The sequence below is a fragment of the Octodon degus genome, unplaced genomic scaffold (genome assembly GCF_000260255.1).
Source record: "Octodon degus isolate 3935 unplaced genomic scaffold, OctDeg1.0 scaffold00093, whole genome shotgun sequence".
NCBI lineage: Eukaryota > Metazoa > Chordata > Mammalia > Rodentia > Octodontidae > Octodon > Octodon degus.
The window spans coordinates 6946374-6966498 of record NW_004524669.1 but is presented as its reverse complement, the minus strand read 5'-3'; the positions used below and the strand labels follow the sequence as shown (position 1 = coordinate 6966498).

The following is a 20125-nucleotide window of genomic DNA, read 5'->3' as shown; positions in this document are numbered from 1 at the left end:
GATTACGCCACCATGCCCAGAAGCCTGAGTATTTAAGGAAAGAGGCCAGAAAAGAGTCTGTCTCTACACTCGTGGACCCAGGCCAAGGTTACAAATGGAGCCCCACACAACAAATGACTAAGAAGCAAATTAAACTAACAAACTGCTATGCTCTTTCAGTTTTCACAATATACTTTTGTAATTACATGGAAATCTGAGCCTGAACTAAGGATTCTTAGACTCCCCAGAGTTCTGCCCCAGAGCAAGGTTTTAAAAAAAACAAAAAAACTGGAACCAAGTTCTTGCCACATCTTTCCAATTTCTCATACCCAGCATGAGGGATTTTGTATACATATGGCCTTCCCTCACTCTATATCTAAACTCCAGCCTCATACTTCTTAGACACCACAGGTAAATCCAGTCTGCCTCAGGAGATGGACTTAGAAAGAAGTTCCACAAAGGCCCTACACAGAGCTAGAGACTTTGGGGATCTCACATACATTTAATGTGAACTTTCAGGTGGGTCACAGGCTCCAAATGGGAATACCCTGTCCTCACAGACTAAAGGAGGGCCTCTAAAACACAGACCAGGGGCAGGAGCCTCCCCTGTCCATATCTAAACGTGCGGCACTTAGAATGTCCTGGAAAATCAAACTTTTAGAGCAAAAGAATAAGCATGCTTAAAAGGGTCATGAGGAAAGATATTATTTTAAAATCAACTGAGTCAGAGTTCTCAGAACTTTCTACCAGAATAAAGACAACCCCGCAGCTTCGGGGGCAAGGAGAAGACATAAGGAGGCACTTCCAGATTCATGGCCCACAGAGCTTTCAGTCTTAGAGCTGAAGTCCCTTCCCTCTCCTGGATCCACTCCCAAACTCCCTCAGTTCCATGCTGTATTACCCAGTATACTCTTCATATTACTCTTAGACAAGAAATAGGCGAATACAGAATTATCAAGTACAACCAAACACATGCTGGAGAGGGACTTATCCATAAGAAATGTGGCTGCCCCACTAGGGAACACTGCAGGAAAAGGCACCCAGGCAGCAAGAGCTAGGCAATCCCTGTCCTGCAGGAGTCCTTGAATACTCCACTCTGGGATTATAGGACATCTAGAATGTTCACCAGGATGTGAGGACTAAATCCAGCCAGTCAGGCACAATTTAGTTTCATTAACACTTTTAGGTGATGATAATGGCAGGGACCCAAAGACCCGAAAAAGGAAGTTTCCCTCCAGCCTTTCCTCTCTTCTCCCAGTCAAGCTTAAACAAGATACATACCAAGCGCATGAGCAGAGAAATGGATTCCCGATTTCTGGTTTTAAGCTTGTCAGTCTCCTGGCCCAGTTGCAAGAGGCTGACAGAAGCCACCTGTAAAGGAACAATTGTAAAATAGATTTTATGGAGGTCAGAGTAGGACAGCCTCAGGCTATGGGAAGTTAAGAAAAGATCAAGGAAGAGAGTTAAGAAGTGCTGGGATGCTCCTAAGGGCTCAGAGTGGAAAAGTGACCAAGTCCTCTAGGCTTTGGAGGTACATGTGGCCTATAAAACAACCTGGATCCAATTGGCCTGCCAGCACAGACAGCAGCGGCTTGCAGACGAGGGTGGGGGTGAAGGGGCCAAGGCAAGGGAAGAACCTAGAACAAAGGCTGCTAGTACTGTGTGCCCAGAAATTAATGTCTCTTCCAAGGCAGCCTCCAGATAGGGAGGCTGTTTACAGCTGACTCCCAACCCACCGGAGCTAAGCCCAGCCTCTGATTCAGACATAGTGCTCTTGGTATTCTCCTCCTGTCAACTGCCAAGTGCCTGTCATCTCCATTCACCTCCAGGTCCCCAACAGATCAAAGAAGGAGGAAGAATTATGAGTCATATCCCAGGCCCAGGCTACCAGCATTTAGCAAACAAATCGGATAAAAGGCAAAAGGAAGGCGATTGCTTCCTATCTTAGAGATCTGACATGAATCCTCTGTATATTTCAGATGCTCAGAGTCTTTTGAACGCTCAGAGCAAGCCCATTTGTCTGGTTCATTGTTCCAGCTTAAACAGAGACCTTGTGACCAATGTAAGGGCCCCTGGCATGTACTTCTCAGGACAAAGACATAAGTCCTAAAAGAACAATATGGTCACTATTTCCTCCTAGAAGGAGAAAAGTGAGGTCCTAGTTCTTAAATTAAGACTAGGCTTGGAGAAAGAAGCAGCTCCCTATTACTGAGAATGCTCAAGCATGCAAGTGGGTAATGGACCATGTATCAGAAATGAGTGGATGGGAATCCTCCAAGGAGGATTTAGCATGGGAAACTCTAGAGCCTCTTTCAACTAAGGAAGGAGATTATTTATTCTGTGTTTTTCCAGAGGCAAAACTATGATCAATAGTGATAGTTGCAGGGTGTAACTCTGACTAAAAATATTTCTTAAACAATTTTTCAAACAAACTGGACATGACCTACAATGGAATCCACTGCCTGACTGTAAGCTCCAATCCCTAGAAATCTAGAGCAATAGTTCTTATAGTAAGAACCCAAGACAAAGAACACCAACGTTAACTGGGAACTTATTGAAAATGTAAATGCATGCAAATTATTCAGGTGATTCTGATTTACAATAAAGTTTGAAAACCACTCATTGATGGCTTGTCAGTACAGAGATAGAAAGGGCCATATGTATTACAAAACTCAGAATCTCTACAACTTTAATGCATATTTGATCTCAGGGAGACCAAATCAGCAACACAGAGGCCTGGCCTCAGTCTAGCATGTTCCAATTCAGTGGGTCTGGGGTTAAAGATCAGTAAGCTTTATTGTAACAAGCTCACAAAGAGATACCCTGATGAATCAAGGTACTGGGTCACACATTCGGTTTAATCTCCCAGGTTTATAAGTAAGAAAACAGAGGCCTCATTAATGCGCTCTTCAGAATTCACACAAGTTCATAGTGGTAGAATTCAGATTAGCTTACTCTTTGTCCAGAATCCTTTCTTAGAATTCTCCAGCTGTTGGAGGAAATTAGAACAAATTCCTATCTTTTTAAAAAAATTAATTATTTATTTGATATAGGATCTTGCTACACAGTTCAGACTCATAGTGATCCTCCTGTCTCAGCCTCCCTAGTGCTGGGATTACAGGTGTGCGACACCATGCCCAGTTTCCAGCTGGCATGGAGGTCCAGCGGTTCTGGGGCTGGCATGACATGCAGTACCTGGGATCAAACTCAGGTCCTTGTGCTTGCCAGGCAGGCCCTTAGACCGCTGAGCTATCTCCTCAGTCCCAAACTCCTATCTTTTCAATAGTAGCCTTTCACTATTTCTTGAATGAATCAGGAAGGAAGATAGACTCAAAAGCTTATTTAGGGGATGGTGAGATGGCTCAGTGGTCTAAAGCACCTAGTTAGAACAAGCTTACCAAAGCACAGGGACCGCAGTTCAATCCCCCAGCACCACATGCCAGCCAGCCCTGCCCCCTGGTGGGCTGAGCTGGCCACACACACACACACAAATAAATAAATGTAGCCTTAAAAAAAAACTGTTATAAGAAAAAAAGCTTATTTAACAATAACTGTCTATGAACTTTAAACACACTCCAGCCCTCAGCAATCTCCCTCTCCTTACAATCTAGACCCACTCACCACTAGAAATTCCTTAAGGTGTGTTTCAATGTTCTTGTTGTAGAGCGTGAAGAGAGCAGCGGACACCTGGATGATGGCCTTGGTCAGGCAGTGGATGTTGTTGTTGTAACCTAGGTTATTATGGATAGAGAAGAAGTGACACAGGGAAATGATGACATGAGCCACCCCAGGCTGAACCCAGGAGATAATTTCTCATATGTTCAGTGTGGGTCTCTCCCATTTGACACCAAAAGAACTAGAAGATAGTTGGAGGTTAGGAAGGATTGTGGGACATTTATTTGGCTGAAATAAAATTTTATTGTTCACTCTCAAGTGGTTTTTATTTGTTTGTTATAGAAGTGTTGTCATTGTTGTTGGTGAAGTTTGAGACCGTCTGCTAGGTAACCCAGGCTGGCCTCAAGTTCATGATTCTTCTCTCTCCGCCTCTGGAGCACAGAGAATACAGGCGTGTGCAGACACACCTAGCTGATGTGATTTTTTTTTTCTTTGTGGAACTGGGGATTGAATTCAGGCCCTTGAGTTTGCCAGGCAAGCACTTATTCTACTGAGCCATCTCCCCAGCCCCTGCTGACGTGATTTTTGAAACAGAAATTTATACCTCTATCAGAGCTTTCTATGTTTTGGGTGTCTTTGTCCTATTTGTCTCAACTCCACCCCACACACTAACCTAGACAGCACTGCTCCTTCAAACCTACTGCTTACCATCCTTTTCAATGCTATAGAAGGAAGAAGGGTCCATGGCAAGGAGTGGGAGGGAAACTGCAAGAAAGATCAGGAGCAGGCAGGCCACCTTGTATTCCTCTTCAGGGGAAGAGTTATCTAGTGAGGGAAAAAAAGAAAAGCAACAAAGGTTAGCAAACAGGGGCTGTGTTCATGAGAACTCCATTGTACAAAATTATGTTCATGTGAGAAAATATCTATGGAAACTCTTTGCCAAGCACTGAAGGCAGGTTATTATTGCTGAATGAGACAGAACTGACATCCCCATAAAGGGACAGCCTGAGTCTTGGAAGCCTCCCATGAGAAAGGCAGTGCTCTTAGCCAAGGGCTCTAAGACATCCATCAGAGCCCTGACGGGATGGAGAGGCAGAAAGGGGAGAAAAAGAGTCTCGGCGACCAACAGAGAAGGGAAGGGGTGCATTTTGTCATCTTTTTTTTTTTATGTGTGTGTGTGTGTGTGGCCAGCTCAGCCCACCAGGGGGCGGGGCTGACTGGCATGTGGTGCTGGGGGATTGAACCGTGGTCCCTGTGCTTTGCTAAGCTTGCTCTAAGTAGGTGCTCTAGACCACTGAGCCATCTCACCAGCCCACATTTTGTCATCTTGAAAGGGCTTAATACCAGCCCTTTGGTTGTATTCTCTTCTGGTGCGTTAAGAATGAATATGCTAATCAGAGGAAACGTGTTATGGAAGATATAAGAGACAAGTCTGAGATTGGGGAAGGAGTGGATAGTGTCAAAGTGATTTTATGTGGGAGGGAAGAGCACAAGATCACTGTGGGGAACTTAGATACTCTACCACACAGCTTAGCGTGAAATCATATACTATTTTGAATGGTTCTCTCATTGATTCACTTGCATTAATATTATCTCCCCATCCCAATTACAAACTCCTTTGAGCACTTGCTGTGTATCAAACAGACTCTCACTGAGAACTACTCTTCAGCTGAACTTCAGTTCCAGCTGGTTGGAACCTGAGGTGGGACCACAGTAATGCATGGAAGTACTTTTTAGAGGTTAGGGTCTACACTTTATTTTTTTTTCAAATTTATTTATTTTTATTTTTTTAATTATTTATTTATTTTTATTTATTACATTTATTTATTGTGTGTGTGTGTGGCCAGCTCAGCCCACCAGGGGGCGGGGCTGGCTGGCATGTGGTGCTGGGGGATCAAACCGCGGTCCCTGTGCTTTGCCAAGCTTGTTTCAAGTAGGTGCTTTAGACCACTGAACCATCTCTCCAGCCCCAGGTCTACACTTTAAACCTTTCCTACCTCCCAACTTATATTCTCTGAACTCATAATTACAAATAAAAGCTTCTTTAATATTGTGATTTTCCCACCCAAAAGTAGGGCATAAGATTTGCTCCTTGCCCTGCCTTACCAGCTTTCAGATTGGCAATCGCAGCTACCAGGGCTGGATCAATGTCACAGTCCACCCCTGCAGCAGATGCCAGCTCAAAGACACTCAGGGTTACCTGGTAGGGAAGAAAACAGCATTCTCAAGAGGAACCCCAAGAGAAAAGTGCTTGTCAAAAGCTATAAACAGCTAGATTCAAGGGTCACACAAATACACACACACATACACACACACACACACACACACCCTACTGCTCTTCACATTGAGCCACACCCCCAACCCCCTTTTAAAATCTATGTTTTAGGTCTTGTTAAGTTTCTTAAGTTCCCCAGTCTGGATTCAAATTTTCAAACTTCCTGACTCAATCTCCCAGAGTGCTGGGAATATAGGTGGTTGCCACTATACCCAGCTTTTGAATCACAAATCTAAAACTTTTGATGTGCTATTATTTTTTCTAGATATTCCTTTCATAGTTCTTCCTAGCCTACAGGGGAAAAAAATCCCATATGCTTTAGCTCAGCATTTAGAACATCCCATGGTACAAATTTACTTTTCAACCTTATTCCCTAAATGCTTAATTCAGTTGATGCCAAGGTAATTTATTTAACTGTTGCCAAATTACAGCTTCCTTCATTTAATACTTTAGTTCTCATCTTTTCCCTTCTTCTAGTGTCCCTTCCTTTCCTCTACCTATAGCTGCATAAGACAGCCAACACTTTCCCTTAACTCAAATCTCATCACCTCTGAATGCTTAGGCCTTAACCCTTCCATTCCTCCCTAAATTGATACCACTGACCTAGCCTGGCTCATACACAGTACCTGATATTAGTTATCATTTCAGAGGAGGGGACAGGAGAGGCATGATTTATCTCATCAAATAGACTAAAATGTTTAAACCCCTTGGCACAGTGAAACATGAAGGCAGCTTTGGAAGAAGAGAGATCTGGGCTCAAACTTTACTGATACAACTTATTAACAGTGTAACTTTCACTTAAAGTTACTTAACCCCTTTGGGCCTCAGTTTCCTCATCCATAAAACTGGAATAATAATATTTACTCCACAAAGCTGTTCTGAAGATTAAATTAGACCACAGATGTCAAGCACCTGCCCTGATGACTAACTCTTCCTTCATCTTAAAGCCAGGAACTGTACCTTTTTCTTTAACCTCTCCAGGAGTTCAACACCATGCTAATCACATAGAAAGCACTGAATAAAGATTGACCAATACTGAAGCAAGTTCCCAGGACACAGCCCCAAACCCACACTCCAACACCAAGTACTGAGACCCCTTTTGAAAACAAACGCCCTTTAAGTGTCCTGAGATAACAAGGATAATTGTTTCAATGAAGGACAACTAAGTAATGCATCTTTAGGCATACTCCCCACCCCAGGATGTTAGAGCACACACACACTTGGTCCATGGAACTGACACAACCAGAATCTCAGACATCTTCTATGATCCAGATGAACCTGTCTGTCACAGCCATAGCTAAGCAGATCAGGGAACTGGTTTCTCAGAGAAAAGGAAGGGTTGCAGGGGTCTCATTTGTTTTTAACAGGCATTCAACAATGGTTGTTCTAGTGCACATTGTTGTCTTCAATGGAGTTGCTCAGATAGGGGTCTCATTTTTCTCTTCTAGTCTTATCAGTCTTCTGAGGCTGTAACAGAACCTCTGATGGCCAGGTCATCTTCTTCTCTACCCACACCTGCTGATTTTCACAGGTAAACAGAGCCTAAAGATCCAAGCTGCCAAACGGACACCAGGCACACAAGCTCCTGCCAGGCTTGAGAAGTCAGCCCAACATCAGCAGCTGCCAGAAACCCCAGCTCAGTGAGAAAATCAAAGACAACTTAAGAGGAGCAGTCAACCAGTGAAGCCCTGGCCCTCACTGCCCCTATGGCCACGTGACCAGTGGCAATTTCAGAAGGATAGTGGCAGCAGTTCCTAACTTTTGAATCCAAAGTACATTTTTTTCTTAACATCCAATTTTAATTCTTCCTGCTCACCAGTTCCCTTGTATCAGAACTCTTTCCTTTAAAAGGATCAATTATAAGAGAAGCTTCTCCTTCGTGTTGGAAGGACCTTGTCCCTCCCCAGGCTTGGACTGCCCTTCCTGCCTAACACATTCATTAGCTCCAGATGGTTCAAAAGACAACCTGATGGGGACAAAGTGGAGTGGGGTAGGGATTCGACATTTACTTCAGGTTGTCTGTAGAAGTCTTTTTGCTCTGTCAGTCTCCTGTGGCCCTAAGGTCCATGATACAGGCGTGGATGGGCAGGTGGGTTGGGGAGAGTTGGAAGGGAGAAAAAGCCAGGAAAACAAAGAAAACTGAAGGCTGGCGGGGTGGCTATGCGTCAAAGAACCACATTTTGCAAAACACCCAAACTCCTGAGCAAAGAAGTAACCTGTTTGCACATAGCTTGATATGTAATTTGTATATTGCTCATTTCAAGTAAAAACTTATATCCACCATCCCAGGTCTCACCTCTTTCTGTTCAGAATCTTTCCCAGATTCCCCCAGGGCTTCCACTTCTCTCCGCACCCCTCAAGTCTCTCCAGCTCTGCCTTGTCTCTCTCCTAAAAAGCCTGCCTCACCAGTTTTCCTGTTTGAATCCTGGCCCTTGTTCCTAAAATGTCCTTCACACTATTTTTTCCCCTTTCCAAATCGCAGCTACACATCCTCTGCCCACAAAGAAAGCCTTCTGGCTGGATGCTGCTCTATACCCCCTACCTTGATGTCTGTGTCTGGAGTGACAAATTCCTTCAGGTACTCAATGGGACCCATGAGAAACGGGCAGTGGGAGGAGAAAACCTGGAGGAAGAGAAAATGAGTGAATCCACCACACAGAAGCCAGCACCTCCAAAACCAGGTAGAAGCTGACAGGAAAGGGGCCTTGACTTAAAGAACCTGCCAGCTTTCCAATCTGCCCCTCTCCTTATGCGTCTGGTTTCCTAAGCTCATTCATCCATCCACAGGGATCTTCCAGGACCCCTGCTAACTTAAGCGGCCTAGATTCAGGGCTCACCAACCTCTTCCACAACTTCTCTCACAAATCCTACCACAGCGGTGACTGATTCTCTTGCAGGCAGTTTCCTCCTACTCACCTCTCGAAGTCCCTCTTGGGCCATGGCCCTAAAACTGAGGATCACTCCAATGATGGTCATGCGCTTCAGCACATTCTCAGCCCCTGAGGAGAAAGGCTGTTAGAGAAGAAGACTTGGGAGAAGAGCAAAGGTTTCATCCCCCAGATCCCTGAGAAGCCCTTCCACTCACAATGTTGCTCCCCTAGTTCCTCCTGAAGGCAGGAGAAGACATTTACCTGTCAGCTGGGGCAGCAGAGATGCCATCAAGTCTGGCTTGCTAAAGTTGGATCGGATCTGAACAAGGGTATCCATGTTTTCCACCACTAGCTTCTGCAGCTCAAGAACACAGAAATTAAGCAAGAAAGAAAAGAGGCTAAATATTCCATCTTCCCCTTTCTCCTTCACCTACCCCTGCCCCCGTGGCAGGATGGTTTATTTGCAGGGTCCTTTTTTTGGAGGGGGTCCACAGTACCTTCAGCTCCACAATCTGAGAGGTCACATGCCACATCAGGTTCTCACTCAGAAACTTCATGCCGTAGGGACCCAGGAGTTCAGCCAAGGCTCGCATCTCTGGAATAGTTTTAGAGGTCCCAGGTGGGATTCCAAACATATTAGGGCACTGGTACATCAACTACAGGGTAATTTGAACATTTAACATGTTGTCAGGCCAGGCATGGTAGCTCATACCTAGAATCCCAGCACTCTGGGAGGCTGAGGCAGGAGGCAAGGGGATTACAAATTCAAGATCAGCTGGGAAAATTAGCAATTTATTAAGAGCCTGTCTCAAAAATTTAAAAAGTTTTTTTTAATTAGAAATTTTTAAAGGGCTGGGTATGTAGCTCAGTGAAAAGCCCTGGGTTCAATCCCCAGTATCAGTCAATCAAATGTTGTCCAGGAAGGAAAGGAAGTGGAAAGTCAGGGAATCAAAAAATGGTCTAAAATCCAACATTCAGGTGACAGTTCTGACCTGTCCATGGGATGTCTTACCTCCTCCCACCAGAATTCAAACCAAGACTTACTATAAACGGTAACTATTAATTTTCTTATAAGAATCTATACTTTCCCAAGCTTCTTCAAATGGTACTGGTTTTTACTCATGCTTTCCTACCTGCTTTGTTAGACTGACTGCCTCAAACAAATCACTGAACCTCTCTGCACCTGTTTGCCTTTTTGTAAAATGAAGAAATTATTATCTTCCACGCATTCTTCATGCAAGTGATGTGAGAATAACATACTACATCAGAAAACTGTAAGGATGTATATGAATAAGTGGTTCTCATTATGATAGCTGTCAAGAGTCCTCTTCCTGGGAAACTGGCATTTCATCATGGTTTTATAAACAAGCTCTCCCAATCACATCAGGTTGGGTCCAGAAACCCAGTGCAATGCCTCCTCGTCTCTGCAGTACAATGCCCCTATCTCTGCAAAGACGATGTTTTCCTCTTCTAAGGCACAGATTTGGATCTGCCTTCCTCTGCTTCCCTTACTTAATGCCTTATTGTCCAACTTTTCCTTTTCTTGAGCTGACTTCCTTATTTTCACAATCGACATGCATCTCCAGAGCCATGGCTCTTTTTCCACTAAATCTGTATTTCTTCAATGCCTTATCCCTCTCTACTCAGCCTGCTCTTGCCTTTAGTGGATTAAATAAAATGTGCCTATAGAAATCCCATGTGGGAAATGCTAGTAAAAAATTCAGGTAGGAGGGAGCTGTAGCTATGATCTTTGGCTGTGGGCCATCCCAGCAGGAGAAAACATAAGAGGACAGAAGTAACAACCATAAGAGACCAGCAGAAGAAAGACAAGTTGAATATCATTCATCAGAGTACAGAGAGAAAAGAAATCCAAAGCTCAGGTTTCTGAAGGCAAGACCAGTTGATCTCTACTTCCACCAATGACAGAGGAAGGAGTACTGGTCAGAGCTGACACAGAGCCTTGGTCAGAGTAGACACTACACATTCTCAGAGTTGCCTGTCTACCACAGAAAGAACTGAGCTGAGAACTGCAATAGGCTTTCCTCACTGGTCAATTTTTTTTTTCCTAACTAGTCAATTTAAATAATGCTAAGACGGCTGATAGTGGGAAAGAGGGACAGAATTGTCTTTGCTTGAGCTAGTGGAGAGAAGGTGCATTAATCTGCTGGTGTGGATCTGCAAAACATCCCTACTCCAGTCTTCTCTACCCCCAGCTAGTAACCCAGGAGCATCCTATTTCTATTTTTACAGTAGCATTGCCCCATCACCATGGCAACCAAAGGAAATTGGGGTGGGGTGGTAAAAGGGGGAATAAGCATTACCTCCTGCTGCTTGTCAGTTGTCAGCAAGTCCAAAAGTGGATTTTAGAGGCTGCCTACAGCTTGTGGGTAGAGGTGATGAGAAAGGGACATCTCAAACCTCCAGCAGGTAGACTGGAGACCACTTACTGATGGGGTTAAGATGACAGAAAAGAAGCAGAACTGGAAAACAGAACGAACCCACCATTGAATTTGATTTGGTTCTTGTCCAGTTCAGTTTGTGACAAAAATTGTAGAATTAAGTTCATGAACTGAGGTACCACTGTGCTCTGGATTTCTTAGTGTCTCCAAATGGGCAGGCAAATGGAGAAGCACGGGTCACTAGAACATCTTTTGTCTGTCCCATATACAACCCATGATTTAAACAGTGGTGAGAGAGAGAAGGAAGAAGTAGGATAGTACGTGAATTACTCAGTTAGCAGTGGTAATGACTCTGACAGTGGTAGGCTGAGACAGAAGGATTGCAAGTTAGAGGCTAGACTGGACAATTCAGTGATAACTTTGAGACTCTGTATCAAAATGGAGAGACAGACAGACAGACAGACAGACAGACAATGTAGCTTAGCATTTCCTGGGTTCAATCCCCAGTACTTAAAATTTTTTTAAAAAATGGGTCTCTCCGATTTCAAGCCCTTTATGAGAATAGCTTCCCAACTCACTCACTACATACCTTTTACCTCCCTCCTTCCAACACAAAAGCACTTCTATACAATGAGATGCAGCCCTCCACTGTTCTGGAGTTTGACTGCCTGAGTCAAAAATCCCAGTCCTAGGGGCTGGGGAGATGGCTCAGTGGAATAAGCACTTCCCTGGAAAGCACAAAGGCCTGAGTTCAATCCCCGGTTCTGCCAAAAAAAAAAAAAAAAAAAATCCCAGTCCTATCACTTATAAGTACATCAACCCAGGCAAGCACCTTAACTTCCTCATACCTCAGTGTCTTCTTCTGAAAAATGAGAATAATAATATTTAGAGCCAGACATGGTGATACCTATGAGTAATCCCAGTAATCCCAGCATTTAGGAGGCAGGAAGATCACAAGTTTAAGACCAGCCTAGGCTACATAGTCAGGCCCTGCTCAAAAGACAAAGTATCTATCTCAAGGCTGTGGTGAGGAGTAAGTGAGCTAATATGTATAAGCACTTACAACGTGGCTCACAACGAGTGCCTTTCATCATCTCATCATCCCAACTACCGCATTAAACATCTCATTTAAACCCTGGCTAAGGCCCTAGAGCTCATCCCAGGGAGGAGCACACCACGCTATCAGACCACTGCCCCATTGCAAGCAAGAGCTGCCCTCCTTGCCCTTTACCCTTTGTCTGTCACTACATATGCTTCTCCTTTATTCTTAATGGAAAGAGAGAAGAGCCACTTTCCACCTTTTGAAAAATACATTCCCCTCAGTAACTTGAGTGTCACTGCCTAATTCCTAACTCTTCTCCCTTTCCCTCTCGGTCTCCCCAGAGGCCACTCCTCAATTCTGGACTTGCTTAGAATCTCTTTTTGTTGTCCACAAAGTCCAGCAGGCTCCCTAGAGATGCTGAAGAAAATGAGGTAGGGGTCTCTGGGAAAGCAGGATAACTGAGATAAGATTTACAGGTATTGTGTGAAAGAAAAGGCTCAGTTCCTTGAAAAGGAGACCAGGCCCTGCACTCACCAGAGACGTCTGAGAACTCCTCTGCGCTGAAGTTCTGCTCACCCTCTCTGGGGAGGCTGATGAAGGCCTGCATGGCTGGGGAGAGGACAATGGTCCCACTGCTGGCCTGTCTAAGCAGACTCTCCAAGTACCTACGAGGTTGGCCAAGAAAGCATGGATTAGTGTCCACTCTGCTCTCTGTCCCACTGCCCCCTACACCACCACTGGGCCTGGGAAGAAAAACTCCAGTAAAGACACATATGAAGCCTCAAAGAAGATTGCGCAGGGATCTAATTAACACCACCAGCTGTTGGAGTAGAAACAACCAGCAATAGGGGCCTGTTCAGTTGTTTAAGCACCTGCTTGAGCAAACCCAGTCAGGCGCAGGGGACCACGGTCCGATCCCCAGTTCCACATGCCTTACTAGGCCCACCCTTAAGGCAGCCTGAGCTGGGCCCCCGCCCCCCCAAAAAAAATCCTTAGAAACAACCAACAGCAATATAATTCCACTTTGCCTCCAGTTTGCTGTCAAAGGCAGTGGTGCATACTTTACGTGCCTTTCCCTCAGGCCCTGCCCTTATCCAACAATTGCATTCTACCTCCCTTACCTCTAAAAGGTAAGATGGGATCGACCTGGGAATAAAAAAAAAAAAACTTGCCAGGTGTAGTGGTGCACACCTGTAATCCCAGCACTCAGGAGGCTGAGACAGGAGGATCCCTGCAAATTTGAGACCAGCCTGGGCTACAAAGTGAGCTCAAGGCCAGCCTAAACTATATAGCAGAGACCCCTGTCTCAAAAAATGACAAACAAACAAACAAAAAAACAAAACAAAACACTACTGGGGGGCCGCAGATATATTTTAGTGATCTAAGCACCTGCCTGGCAAGCGCAAGGACCAGGTTCAAACCCCAGCACCACATGCTGTGCGAACTGTATAATAAGACCCTGTAGGGGCCAGGGAGATGGCTCAATAAGAATAAGTGCTTCCCTGGCAAGCACAAGGGCCTGAGTTCAATCCCCGGTTCCAACAAAAATAATAATAATAATAATACCCTGTAACAAAAAAAAAAACACTACTGGGAGCTAAAAGTATACCTTGATGACAGAGCACTAGCTTAGCATGTACAAGGCTCTACGTTAGATCACTAGCAGAAAAAAACAAAAAATAACAACTAACAGGGGCTGCTCTGAAATATGTCTAGCCCTAACCTCTCCAATGAAAATGGTGTACTGAAGATTCAGAATCATGGAAGCCAGTCTCACATCAAACTTCCTGAGCAGTTAAGCGAAAGACCCAATACTATTATGGACTACTGGACTCTTTTAGAATATTGTGCTGAGTTTACACACCTAAAATATTCAAATAACGGAACTTAACAAAGAAAGGGTATACAGATGAATGTCCATTTTGTATCTGTGTATTCAAAGTGGTTAGGATAGATATATAGTTACATTCTCTTAACGAATAGAATGATTTGTTCTAATGGTGTTTGTAAATAGGATCTCAAGTCCGCATCTTGTACAGCAATTAACCACTAAGAAGAATGTATGCAATGTGTTAATTATTGAAACTGTCCTACCGATTTGATTTGAAACTGTCTCATTGCTATTTGTTTAGCAATAAAATTATGGCAAAAAAATAAAAAAATAAACTTCCTGAGCAGAGAAGCCCCTGGGAAATGGCTACCCAGTCTCCAAAACTCCCCCCTCACTTCTCATCAATGTTGGAAGGGTTGGGCTCCTGCCTGGGATGCCAGAGGAGAGTCTGAAGAACCTCTGCCCCTCAGGTACCAGCTTCAGTCTATATTTTATTGAGATCACAAGTTAATCACCAGGACTGAACTGAGCAACCAAACATATTTTTGTCCTTTAATTTCAATTAGTTGTCAAATTTTTGAAACAGAGATTATACATAAAATAGGAAGAATTTAGTGAGGCAGCATTCAGGTGGTGCTAAGTGATAGCTGTCCCTTTTAGAGAGCGGTAGTCTCACCCCATCCTCTCAAATTCCTAACATATGACATCTTTATGGTACCTGCCCAATTCCTGCTGGCATTTATATTTTCAAATTTTACTTCTCCCTCCTGGGGGCAGAGGGCACCGGGTTGGCAAGTAAGGCTCCTCTTTGAAACGTCTCCTGTAAAGCTGTTATTAGATTAAGGGCGCCACCCAGTGGCTTGGGGAGGTCAGAACTTTTCCTTATAAATTTCAAAGGAAACTTTTTGAGTTGTAGGGAGAAGGCCTCCTGCAAATCAGGAACAATCCAGTATGTGTGGCACGTCACAGGTGCAGATGAAGAGAGTGCTCTGGAGACAAGGGAAGAGACAGAATGGTTCTCAGAGGGAGAAGCTAGGGCGAAAGAGAAATAAGAGGATGCCAAAAAGAGCAAGTGAGGTCACTCGCCATTAAAACAGTAAGAACACAGAAAAGGAAGATTAAGAAGCCAGGGACATAGCTCAGTGGCATAAGCGCCTGCCTGGAAGGTTAAGAACAGGAGATTAAGAGGAAAGAGGCCAAGCAGCTGCAAGATAGGTTGATGGGTGCTACACTGAAGTTCAGAAAGAAACCTTTCAGTGGAAAGAAGGGGATTTGGGTTTGCTTTCTGCTTATTATTCCAATCTTCAAATAAAAACAAGCCTTTGAGGGCCCATGATGTGGAAGGCAAAATGCCTGGGACCTGAGGCCTTCCTGTGTGAAGAAAAAGCTGCCAACAAGGGGTGAGACGGTGTGGGGGGCAAGCAGCACTGACCAGTTTGTGTAGAGCGTGGTGATGGTCTGCTCCCCACAAGAGTCCAGGGGCTGGGTCTGCTGCAGTAGAGCATTGCGGATGACTCTGGACACGTCTGCACCCAAACACTGGGCCAGGGACTGTATGAATCCAACGTATGCTTTGACACCTGCCAACAGCTCAGAAGGCCTCAGGATCTCCTGTGTTGTGGGATTGTAGCCAGCTAGCCACACGATGGCTCTAGGTGATAAAAATCATAATTGCAATCACAATGATAAAGGCAACAGCAATTGTTGAGTGTATCCTGAGTTCCAGGAGCTGTGTTGTGATTTTAGGGAAATTTTGCCTAAACTTCATAGCAAGTCAATACAATAGGGACAATATTATCCCCATTTTGGGTTGGGGAGATAACTCAGTGGTCTAAGTGCTTGCCTGGCAAGCACAAGGACCCGGATTCAGTCCCCAGTACTGTATGCTGTGTTGGTCACCAAAACCAGGCGTGGTGGTGCACGCCTGTAATCCCAGCACGGGGGAGGCTGAGACAGGAGGACGAATATGAGTGTGAGCTGTGTAGTGAGACTCTGTACCAAACACATAAAATTGTACAACAACAATAATAATAATAAATCATTTGCTAAGGGCTGCTAAGCTAGCAGGTGGCAGGTCTAGAACTTGACCAAGTAACATTTCATCTCTAACCATTATGTTTTTCTGCCTCTCTGGAAAAACTAAGTCAGCTCCCAAATTACACCTGAATTTCTAGGCTCATGTGACTGCATCCTCAGTGCCAATAACTGTCTTTTCTCCTTGGGAAGCACTGTCAGAAATAGAAAACTATCCTCAAAAATGCTTGGGAGGGCAGTGCAGTCCCCAGCGACCATGGGGGCCGTGGATGGACAGAGTACATGTGGCTGGCAGATAGCCACTGCAGGGCTCACCAAGAAGACCCCCCAGTTCCTTCCAGGACCCCCACCTCAGGGACCTGAGATTTCACAGTTAGGGTCAATCACCTGACTTAAGGTTTTTTCCTCGTAAAAATGTAAAGCCCAGGCAGGAGGTGGAACATCTCACTTTAAACCTTTGTCAGTCACTTGCACGTCAGTGTAAATGAGTTTCTCAGATTCCTTGGAAACCACAAGGTATTTGGAGATTTTTTGTTTGTTTGGCATTTTTGGCAAAATGTTTGTGGAGGAAGGAGAGCCTGCTCCCCAGATGACAGTGAAAAGATCTTTCCAGTACCGCTTGACAGGGCAAACTGAAGACAAAGCCAGTGTATTTTCAAGTTTTCACTGAAGCCAAACACCTAGGCCAGTCTTGTGGCTTTTGGAACAATGATGAAGCAAGAGTCAGAGATATTCAGGAAAAAAATAGATTATCATATTTACATGCTCCAGGGCCTGTAAAGCACCACTGCTTCTCAAGGTGTGCCCATGGGCAATTAGCACACTTTCATCTTCTTGATGTTGCATATGCAAATAAGACACTTCCTCTTATATAGCTAATACGTGTGCAATGAAAACAAACTAATTCTACTGCACTCAAGTAAAGGGCTAATTGAAAAATAAGTCTGAATCACCCAGAAGCAAAACTCAGACTCATAACTGGTCTCCTTGCTCCTGCTAATACAGCCAGAGTGAAATACGGAGGCAAATATTATTCCAGCTTTGCTCAAAATTATCCAAGGGCTGCATCTCAGATAAAAAGCCCAGGTCCTGCCCTTACCAATCTTCCTCATAAGACTGAATATTTAAATTCTGTACTTACAATCTACAATATAGCTAAAAATTTCTTGTTTGTGGTTATTATGCCTTTTTACCAAAAAAAAAAAAAAATGGCTGTAAATTATTGTAAATGTATTACATTAACTTTCCTTTAAAAAAAAAAAAAGCCCAGGTCCTTGCAATGGCACACAAGTACTTTCGTGCCAGGCCCTTCCATCGCCCCTTGTAACCTCAGGTTCTCCCTTCTCTCACAGGCCTTCTGTGGCTGCCTCAACGGCCTCCTCCACATCCCTCAGATGAGCCCTGCATGTTCCCACCTCAGAGTGGTGGAGCAATCTACTTCCTCTGCCAGAATGCTTATGCCCCTGATTGTTACATGCCTGGCTTCCTTGATTCCTTCAGGGTCTTCCTATAACACTGCTTTCTCAAGGAGGCTTTCCCTGGCCACCCTATCTAAAACTGCAACACACACACACACACACACACACACACACACACACTTACTTCCATCTCCCTTTCCTGTTTTCTCTTTCTAGTCATTAGCATTTATCAGGACGTAATCTGCCACCTGCTCTGCTTCCTTATTTTTTTTGTCAATCTCCCCCACTAGATGGTAGATTTCATGGGTCAGGGATTTTTATCTATTTTGCATACTGCAGGATCAACAGCCTCTAGAATATTCCAGACACATAGTCAGTGTGCAATAAATACTTGAATAATTGCATGACTGTGTTATATATTCCAAAACAAAATACAGACTATTGAGGGATCATTCACAATTATTCTCTACGTGATGACTTCAGTATCCAATTCCAATATAAAGGGTACTACTCCTACTTTAGGAAAAAAGGGAATGAGGGACAAAAAGAAAAGGAAATTTATTTGACTAAGGCCTGTCATATGTGAGGAACACTATACTCATAATTATTTTTTATTATCTACCAATTCTCAATTACAGGTAATTTTCAAGTATCTATAAGATAAATATCATTATCCTTACATAGTACAAAAGAAAACTGGCTCAAATAAGCTAGATAGACATCCCACATCGGTGCTGTTTCTCATGGTCTGGATGTCAACATAGTTCTGTTGCCTGAAAATCTCTGTTCACTATCCTAAACTAAGAGTGGTTAACTCTGGCTGGTCAGCAAAGTCACTTCTAGAGGGCTGAGGAGATAGCTCAGCAGGCTAAGCACCTGCCTAGCAAGCACAAGGACCTGAGTTCAATCCCCAGTGCTGCATGCAGTGCTGGCCTTGGAAACCTGGGTGTGCTATGCAGGCTACCAAAACAGGGTGCAGTGGCTCACACCTGTAATCCCAGCCCTGGGGAGGCTGAGACAGGGGGATCAATACAAGTCTGAGTTGCATAGCAAGACCCAGTACCAAATAAATAAAAGATTTTTTTAAATCACTTATAAAGGTCAGGGGTTCTTCTCACTTGCTTTTCACAGAGGTGCTTGGGATCTATGCCAGACAGACTGCACCAGACTCTCCAGCACATGGCATGACCCCTGGGAAGGACCTAATGGGGCCCAAAGTTGAGGACTGCCAGCCTGTGCCAAAACAGACAAGGAAAGAGGGTACCTACTTGTTGAGCCTGGCCTCCAAGTGGCTGCTGAGATACTCAGAAGGGTGGATAATGTGTTCAAACACAGAGAAACTGTGTACGTGATTCATTGTCAGCGCCAGTTCCATCAAGTGCTGATGTAGCTTGTCCATGCTGGACAGAAAAATGAAGATTAATTAGAGGCCTGGCACTGTCTGTGGAAGTCACAGCCTTTGGGCCCTTTTCATTTTCTGGGAATACTCAGCCTAGCTCAGTACACATCAATGCTGACTTCAGAAGTAAGAAGACATTCACATGTACGTGCTTTGCCATATCCATTATTTCTTACCAGCACTTCCGTATTTTTTTCCCTGTATCACTTTCTTCTTCCATTTTTTCTTGTTTTTTTCCTTTTGGAGACAGAGTCTTTCTATGCAGTTCAGACTGGCCTTGAGCTCACTTTGTAGCCCAGGCTGGTCTCAAACTCCCACCAATCCTGCCTCAGCCTCCCAAGTGCTGGGATTACAGGCGTGTGCCGCCACGCCCAGCTCCCTCTCGCATTTTCTCCCTTCTCTGATGCAGCACCCCCTTGGCCCCTGGAACCCATCCTCACTTGGTGACAAGGCTGCGATTCTTCCGGTGACTCTCAGCCCCTGGCTTGTCGCGCTCTGGCTCTCCTTTCCTGGGAGCCTGCTTCTGTTTCATGGTCTTCTTATTCTTGGCCTTGCTGATGGTTGTGGCGCAGTGCTTAGGAAGAAGCTTTGGAAACAAGCAAGACGAAGGGAGAAAATGAGACTCATTACTAAAACTAGCTCCACGTAGCCCTTCTCACGGCGGGGAGGCCTCTCCATTATGGCCTGCTCCTTTAGCTCTCTGCTTCTCTCCTCTAATGGGGGCCGATATGCAGCATGCTCACCTTTCTCGGTCTTTATAAATCTCTCCCCACGCACAGCCAGTCTCAATGTCTCAAGACAGCAGAGTCCAGAGACTCAAAGCATCACTCTGCCACCCCACCCCGACAGCCTCTCCTAATGGAAAATTTCAAGCAAAAAGAATAAGATCCAAGAACTCCTCTCAGCTGCTCTTTCTATGGTCTTCCAGCCTTAGGAGAACATTTGTGTTTGTTAGATGGAGTGATCATGTCACTTGCCACACTCCTTTTATTCTGTCTCATGAAATGAGTTACCTACACCCCTACAGCTCTCCAAAACACAGGGTTCATGAGGTGGCCAACATTCTCTTCCCACTTCTTTTGTTGAAATGTATTTCTTACTAGTTCGCTTAAACATCAGTTCCGCATCTCTCCTCATTTCTAGTTAGCCACATAGAAAACAGAAAATAAAACTGGATATCCAGGTGTGATCCTCAGGGAATCACCTTGGAATTCTCTTCACTGATTCCAGTACTAAGGAGCACAGGCAGAGCATGTCTGAAAA

At 44.5% G+C, this 20125-nt stretch overlaps 1 protein-coding gene across 1 annotated transcript in view; it reads right to left on the bottom strand.

Annotated features, from left to right (window-relative positions):
• Positions 1-20125, bottom strand: part of Nckap1l (NCK associated protein 1 like) — a 66318-nt gene that overhangs the window by 3745 nt on the left and 42448 nt on the right. Inside the window, exons 19-30 of the mRNA XM_023722808.1 lie at positions 19303-19448; positions 18732-18863; positions 15444-15662; positions 12715-12845; positions 9237-9334; positions 9001-9094; positions 8786-8868; positions 8412-8492; positions 5701-5794; positions 4303-4419; positions 3601-3710; positions 1261-1350 (exon numbers count right to left, since the gene is read on the bottom strand). Coding sequence (XP_023578576.1) covers positions 1261-1350; positions 3601-3710; positions 4303-4419; positions 5701-5794; positions 8412-8492; positions 8786-8868; positions 9001-9094; positions 9237-9334; positions 12715-12845; positions 15444-15662; positions 18732-18863; positions 19303-19448 — 1395 coding nt within the window. The remainder of the gene's footprint in view (positions 1-1260; positions 1351-3600; positions 3711-4302; positions 4420-5700; positions 5795-8411; positions 8493-8785; positions 8869-9000; positions 9095-9236; positions 9335-12714; positions 12846-15443; positions 15663-18731; positions 18864-19302; positions 19449-20125) is intronic.